At 39.5% G+C, this 7,907-nt stretch overlaps 2 protein-coding genes across 5 annotated transcripts in view; one reads left to right on the top strand and one right to left on the bottom strand.

Moving 5' to 3' along the window:
• Positions 1-3,531: 3,531 nt before the first annotated feature.
• LOC125249057 (oocyte zinc finger protein XlCOF15-like) overlaps positions 3,532-7,907 on the top strand; it is a 95,478-nt gene continuing 91,102 nt past the window's right edge. For all 3 annotated transcript variants that reach the window (XR_007180483.1, XM_048161250.1, XM_048161249.1), the window contains exons 1-2: positions 3,532-3,667; positions 4,955-5,014. The gene's annotated coding sequence lies outside the window, so the exon portion shown is untranslated. The remainder of the gene's footprint in view (positions 3,668-4,954; positions 5,015-7,907) is intronic.
• clstn2b (calsyntenin 2b) overlaps positions 3,662-7,907 on the bottom strand; it is a 91,629-nt gene continuing 87,383 nt past the window's right edge. The window contains exon 17 of one of the 2 annotated variants that reach the window (XM_048161247.1): positions 3,662-4,377. In XM_048161247.1, the coding sequence (XP_048017204.1) occupies positions 4,207-4,377 (171 nt within the window). In that variant the 3' untranslated portion in view covers positions 3,662-4,206. The remainder of the gene's footprint in view (positions 4,378-7,907) is intronic. The other variant, XM_048161248.1, reaches the window with a different exon arrangement.

Here is a 7,907-nt window from a genome sequence, read left to right as displayed (position 1 = left end):
TTTGAATAGAACATTTTATTTTGACCTGGACATTTGAGGTTTGTGCAAGTTGGTGTATAGTTTTGATATTGTGTTTAGTTGTGAGAAAATGTTGAATTGTTTCATGAATTGTGCATTAGCAATCAAGAAAAACAATAGAGACTGAAAAGTTTGAAGGACAAATTTATGTTGGCTTGTCATAAACCCAACTTCAAGTCTTAAAATGTAAAAACTTTGGTCAGTTAGTCCAGAATATAGATGTTCTGGGTGATTGCTAAAGTGTTGCTAGGTGGTTGCTAGGCTCTTGCTATGCAGTTGCTGATGTGTTGCTAGAGTATGTGGTTGATAGGGTGTTCTGGGTGAACACACACATTCCCACCTCTGTTAATAACAGAAATTCAAAAATTGTTTTGTTGCTCTTTAACTTGCACTAAAATGTGATATACCATTGAAGTAGCCTGTGTAATATTAATAAAACTGCTCCTTTAGTGATACAAGCTCAGACTCATTTAGAAGTTTTTCATATAGTGTATTTACTTGGTGCCATGATGGATATTGAATTTTTTATTTAATAATTTTAAACGGTATATATATACTTTCTGGTAATGCAATGTTTGTGAACACAATTGTGTATGTAAGGCTATAAATCTCCAAAAACTATGCATGAGCGCTTGCTTTGGTGTTGCCACCCCTCATAGACCTCATGCCACCCCTTTGCCACCCTAGAAATAATTTTCTAGATTCGCCCCTTTAGATAAATCGCAATATAAGGGGGCGCCAAAAAAAAAATCTTGCCTAGGGCACCAAAGAGGCTAGGGCCGGCACTGAACCACATGAACCTAAATAACATCTAATTTGTAAATGTCTATTACATGAAGAATAAGTTTTGAACTTACCACTAAATATCTGGCTGTTTAATCACCCAATGTTAACTTAAAGCCTCGACGTCCCTTCTTTTTTACTTTCGGTTCAGTCTTGTTTGAAGTAGTTCTCGCTGCACAGCATCCAGCTCCACCTCTCTGGAGCTCAAGGGTGGAGTTTAGCCTGTTTAATGGGTGGAGAGATAGGGTTATGGTAGTGTTAGGGTGTGGTTGGGGGATGCAGCTCCACCCATCATGCTCTGACAGTAGGTCGAGAGAGGGAGAGCTGGAGGTTATGGCAATGCAGTGAGTAGGTAGCCTTTCTTGTTTTGTAACTCCACTGATATGTAAAACAACCTTAGTACTCGTCATCACAGGTTCAACTGGACTGTAGCCACGATACCCGTGTGTGTTCTGTGACCTGTTGCACAAAGCTGGTTTCACTTTCTACATAGTTAAGTTCAAGATTAGTTTGAACAAACTCTGTCTTTTCGGGCTCATGAAGGTGGATTGTTTTTTGGTAACCGGCTAACCTGCTCCAAGCAGCTTTTATTCTGGGATCTCAAACCAAAACTGGACCAATCAGCTGTGAATAAAGTGATACAATAAAGCCACTCCCCCTGTATCTCTCAGTCCAAATTAAATCAGTTTATAGTGAAAACATTTTACAGACAAAACTTCTCATCTTTTGCTGCTAATTATTTATTATATTTCTATTTTATGAATTATAATTATGTACACTGTAAAATGTTTATTGTCAAATTAACTGTAACTTACTGGCAACAATTATCCAGTAATTGCTGTATTTCATACCACAGTAAAATTACTGGCAGACGATTTGATTTATAAATCAAGGGAATGAAATAGTAAATCGTGCATAAATTTAATTTTTTTTCTTGCATGTCATGTGCGGGGCTCTGTATTAATGTTATGAAACGACGAGAATAATTTTTGTGCACAAAAAAGTAATTAAAAACTTTAGCATGAGTTCAAGAGGAAGAACGAATTAGCAAATTGTGCGCACGATTTAGCCAACAATTGTTTTCATGCATGTCATGTACATTAAGTTTGAACCACTGTACTCTGGACCTTGAATGTGATAATTTCGTTGCTTTCTATTGAGAATAAAAACCTCTTGGATTTCATCAAAAATATCTGAATTTGTGTTCTGACGTTGAACGAAGGTCTTACAGGTTTGGAAGCGCATGAGGGTGAGTAATTAATGACAGAAATGTCATTTTTGGGCGAGCTGACCCTTAAAGCAAGCAAAGCCCCCACACATGTCCCAAAAAGTCCTCCACTAGAATTTTCCGGGCTTAAACTTTAGAGGATGGGTGGTCTTATAGGTGAAGGGAAGAAAACTGCTTGTGGAAGAATGAGAAGTCCTGCGTTTGCTGGTTATAGAGGTCGTCTTCTTACGGTGTCTGGCAGTCGTCCTTATCTGATGGAAGTGGACATTTGTTTGTTCTAGTCAAACCAGATCCAATCAAAATGTAGCAAACCAGTCAGAGAGGGATCCTGCTATAAAACTGGGCTCTGGAATGTGCTGTTTAATACATAAGTGAAGTATAAAGTCATGTTTACAATAGAAATAATTTGCCATCCAAATGTTACATCGAGAATATGGAAACATTTGAATTCCTGCCTAATAAGAGAGGATACGTGAGTCCATACATTTTGATTAAAAGCCATTTTTGTGTTGCAAGCTATTTTCCATGATTTTAGTAATTCAGTGACTTATGCTGGACTACACATGAAACCTCTTCTGTATCATCCTAAATCTTCACTCATGTTGTGTGTTTGGTTTGTTTTTTTGTTTTAATGCAAGGTTAAAGGCCTTGAAAGTGGTAGTTGCATAGACTGTCAATGGAGGGATAGAAAGCTCTCAGATTTCATCAAAAAGATCATCATTTGTGTTCAGAAGATGAACAAAGGTCTTACAGGTGTGGAACGACTTGAGGGCGAGTAATTAATGACTAACTTTTCATTTTTGGGTGAAGTAACCCTTTACATGTGCTTTGACCCTTTATTGGTCATGTTGTCATACTATGGGGAAATTTGTCACAAGGAATCTGCCTTTTTTAATGTGAGTATGGTTATCTGCGAGCATGGTTATTGTCATTATTATTGTTATTATTATTAATAATAATATTAATAAATACTCCTTGTTGAACCAGTTTGAGTGTCCACAGTGTATAATGTCATAGTTTAGGAACATGTCTTATTAAAGAAAGTATTATACATAAAAACCCCCAGTAAAAATAGGGTTCATTGTACTGTAATAATTTGAGGGAATTTTCCATATTTATTTATTTATTTATTTATTTACAGGTGTTTACCTGTATTTTGAATTTTTAACTTCATTGCGTTAATATTAACAGAAATGTCCGTAAAACTATGGATAATGGCCGGGTAATTAGCTGTCAGTAAGTACTGTTATTTTACGGATTTATTATTTTTTTTTAGTGGCTTTTTATCAAAATGCTTTAGCATACAAAAATTTAAATTAGTTGTTTGTTTTGTATTACTTCATACAAGCTACAATATACCCCTGCTGCCCTAAGGACAGTAATCTGACGTCATGACGGTATCAACGTGCTTCGTGTGATGCACCACTAGACGGCGCTGTTGTATCACACATTTTGTTTGTGCGCGTTCACAGCCGTGTGAGGTGCCAGTTCGATGTTCATACATTTTATTGTTTTAATTCCAGTACAGCAAACATTTGACAGCCATGTTAAAGAGTAATACAAATGAGACTACTCATTTCTTAAAACCATTTTATTGACCCATGTACAGAAAGTGCAGCAGCGACCACAAAAAAGTCGGTAAGATATACAAATACACATAACCCATTCATTCGCACTTTATAATGAGTGAACAACATTCATTTACAAAACCGCTCGCACACTAAACGCACCGCCATGTTACACAGAGTAGCTGTATAGTACTAAGACAACATTTAAAGGGTGCACGCATGGATTTATAAAAATGTACAAGACTCATGATGACAGACTTTTCACCGCCAGTTATTACAGCTAAAATTCAGGGTGAAGGGTGAAGGATGAAAAGTTCACATCAAATGAGATGAACTGAAGAGGCCTCAAAAAAGAAACTCTTGTTCTACTGTCTCATACCTTCTGTTATTGTCCTCCAGCGGTAGAGACAGAGAGCATAAAGGGATCAGACTGGATGCAGGACTTTTATTAGTTTGTCATCTCACACCAAAACAGTTTCACAAAGGATCAGAGCCGCTTCGAACCAGCGAGGAGTCTTTCAGAGCATGTCTGTGTGTGTTTGCATGTAAACTCGCTTGTATTGCAGGTCACTACAATGCTACAGGTAGAGTGTTGTGTTTTGAGTGTTTTCAGCAGTGTAATGATGCTTTTCCCCATTGCATCCTGGTTTGATGATGTATGAAAGATGTGGTAGCTTCCTCTTCATCACTGTCTGATTCGGTACTTGAGATATCACATTCCTCTTCCTCATCTTCCTCCTCCTCAGTTACTTCTTCTGCTGACTGAAGCTCCTGAAAGATCTAGAATTAACCAATGTAATCTGCTGTGATAAACAGATTTGTTCAGATTCTTTCCATTTATCTAGTTACTCTGGTTTAGAGTGATTTAAATTGGATATTTTGCATTGTTTGAAATTAAATAAAAAAGATACCAAGGATCTGAAATGAATCATCTTCATTTAATCACATCAAATCTTTCGGAAACCTTGTGAATTTCTTTCTTCCGTGGAACACAAAAGGAGATATTTATAGCTAAATGTCCAAGCTGCTCTTTTCCAAACAATGAACTTGAATGGTGACTACAGCTGTTGTGCTGGACTTTTTGTAAATAACAAATCAATATCAGTCTGTTCCACACATAAAGTTGTCTACATCTTCAAAAGACTAGCGTATGAGTCATATGGACTACTTTCATAGTGTTTTACAGTGTTTTTTTTTTTTTTTTTTTTTTTTTTTTTGGAGCTTGAGAGCCCTAGTCACCACCCACTTTCATTGTAAGTTTCATTAATCTTTCTCAGTTGTAATAATTATTATTGATTTGGTTGTATTTCTAACCATTACAACAATTCTACTTTGTTTTCTTGAATTATTTTCACAGGATTTTGTGTTGATGACGAGCCAAGGAAATTCATTGCAGTTGTGAACATTCAGAAAGAAAGTAAGTCAAATGGGTTTGGGCTGACATGAATGTGAAAATTAACACAAAAATTGAAGCACAAATTGAGGCTACAACAAGACACTTATAAATGGGGCCAATTTTTTGGAGATTTAAAAGCAGAAATGTAAAGCTTATAATTTTTAGAGTATATGGAATTCTATTGTCAAGACAATGTTGTAAAATTGGATATAACATTACACATAAAAGATTAGAAAGCAACTTTTCTCTTTTTAAAAAAAAATCATGTTATATGTTTTACGACATATGGCTATTGAAACTCGGAGTGTTTCAATGTTTCAGATTGGCCATATTCCCTTCTTTTGAAAGTGCCTCACTGTAACCCAGATTTTGTTTTGATATGATAGATCATGAGGGTAACCATAATTTTGCCATGTTGTTTTGGTCCTGGAATAACACTGCTTCTAAAAAAAAATCACTGTCCTGGTTCACAATCTCATGTTACGCTGCACGTTTGAGCTTCAGCAAGAACCAATGAGCTTCATTCTCGTGTTACGCAGCACGTTTGAGCTTCAGCAAGAACCAATGAGGTTCATTCTCGTGTTACGCAGCACGTTTGAGCTTCAGCAAGAACCAATGAGGTTCATTCTCGTGTTACGCAGCACGTTTGAGCTTCAGCAAGAACCAATGAGCTTCATTCTCGTGTTACGCAGCACGTTTGAGCTTCAGCAAGAACCAATGAGGTTCATTCTCGTGTTACGCAGCATGTTTGAGCTTCAGCAAGAACCAGTGAGCTTCATTCTCATGTTACGCAACACGTTTGAGCTTCAGCAAGAACCAATGAGGTTCATTCTCGTGTTACGCAGCACGTTTGAGCTTCAGCAAGAACCAGTGAGCTTCATTCTCGTGTTACGCAGCACGTTTGAGCTTCAGCAAGAACCAGTGAGCTTCATTCTAGTGTTACGCAGCACGTTTGAGCTTCTGCAAGAAGCAATGAGGTTCATTCTCGTGTTACGCAGCACGTTTGAGCTTCTGCAAGAAGCAATGAGGTTCATTCTCGTGTTACGCAGCACGTTTGAGCTTCAGCAAGAACCAGTGAGCTTCATTCTTGTGTTACGCAGCACGTTTGAGCTTCTGCAAGAAGCAATGAGGTTCATTCTCATGTTACGCAGCACGTTTGAGCTTCAGCAAGAACCAGTGAGCTTCATTCTCGTGTTACGCAGCACGTTTGAGCTTCTGCAAGAAGCAATGAGGTTCATTCTCGTGTTACGCAGCACGTTTGAGCTTCAGCAAGAACCAGTGAGCTTCATTCTCGTGTTACGCAGCACGTTTGAGCTTCAGCAAGAACCAATGAGGTTCATTCTCGTGTTACGCAGCATGTTTGAGCTTCAGCAAGAACCAGTGAGCTTCATTCTCGTGTTACGCAGCACGTTTGAGCTTCAGCAAGAACCAATGAGGTTCATTCTCGTGTTACGCAGCACGTTTGAGCTTCAGCAAGAACCAGTGAGCTTCATTCTCGTGTTACGCAGCACGTTTGAGCTTCAGCAAGAACCAGTGAGCTTCATTCTAGTGTTACGCAGCACGTTTGAGCTTCTGCAAGAAGCAATGAGGTTCATTCTCGTGTTACGCAGCACGTTTGAGCTTCTGCAAGAAGCAATGAGGTTCATTCTTGTGTTACGCAGCACGTTTGAGCTTCAGCAAGAACCAGTGAGCTTCATTCTCGTGTTACGCAGCACGTTTGAGCTTCTGCAAGAAGCAATGAGGTTCATTCTCGTGTTACGCAGCACGTTTGAGCTTCAGCAAGAACCAGTGAGCTTCATTCTCGTGTTACGCAGCACGTTTGAGCTTCTGCAAGAAGCAATGAGGTTCATTCTCGTGTTACGCAGCACGTTTGAGCTTCAGCAAGAACCAATGAGCTTCATTCTAGTGTTACGCAGCACGTTTGAGCTTCTGCAAGAAGCAATGAGGTTCATTCTCGTGTTACGCAGCACGTTTGAGCTTCAGCAAGAACCAGTGAGCTTCATTCTAGTGTTACGCAGCACGTTTGAGCTTCTGCAAGAAGCAATGAGGTTCATTCTCGTGTTACGCAGCACGTTTGAGCTTCAGCAAGAACCAGTGAGCTTCATTCTCGTGTTACGCAGCACGTTTGAGCTTCTGCAAGAAGCAATGAGGTTCATTCTCGTGTTAGGCAGCACGTTTGAGCTTCAGCAAGAACCAGTGAGCTTCATTCTCGTGTTACGCAGCACGTTTGAGCTTCTGCAAGAAGCAATAAGGTTCATTCTCGTGTTAGGCAGCACGTTTGAGCTTCAGCAAGAACCAATGAGCTTCATTCTAGTGTTACGCAGCACGTTTGAGCTTCAGCAAGAACCAATGAGGTTCATTCTCGTGTTACGCAGCACGTTTGAGCTTCAGCAAGAACCAATGAGGTTCATTCTCGTGTTACGCAGCACGTTTGAGCTTCAGCAAAAACCAATGAGCTTTATTCTCGTGTTACGCATCACGTTTGAGCTTCAGCAAGAATCAATGAGGTTCATTCTCGTGTTACGCAGCACGTTTGAGCTTCTGCAAGAAGCAATGAGGTTCATTCTCGTGTTACGCAGCACGTTTGAGCTTCAGCAAGAACCAGTGAGCTTCATTCTCGTGTTACGTAGCACGTTTGAGCTTCAGCAAGAACCAATGAGCTTCATTCTCGTTACGCAGCACGTTTGAGCTTCAGCAAGAACCAATGAGCTTCATTCTCGTGTTACGCAGCACGTTTGAGCTTCAGCAAGAACCAATGAGCTTCATTCTCGTGTTACGCAGCACGTTTGAGCTTCAGCAAGAACCAATGAGCTTCATTCTCGTGTTACGCAGCACGTTTGAGCTTCAGCAAGAACCAGTGAGCTTCATTCTAGTGTTACGTAGCACGTTTGAGCTTCAGCAAGAACCAGTGAGC

Source organism: Megalobrama amblycephala, linkage group LG16 (genome assembly GCF_018812025.1).
Source record: "Megalobrama amblycephala isolate DHTTF-2021 linkage group LG16, ASM1881202v1, whole genome shotgun sequence".
NCBI lineage: Eukaryota > Metazoa > Chordata > Actinopteri > Cypriniformes > Xenocyprididae > Megalobrama > Megalobrama amblycephala.
Note: the sequence above shows the minus strand (reverse complement) of the source record. Positions and strands in the feature narration are given on the sequence as shown.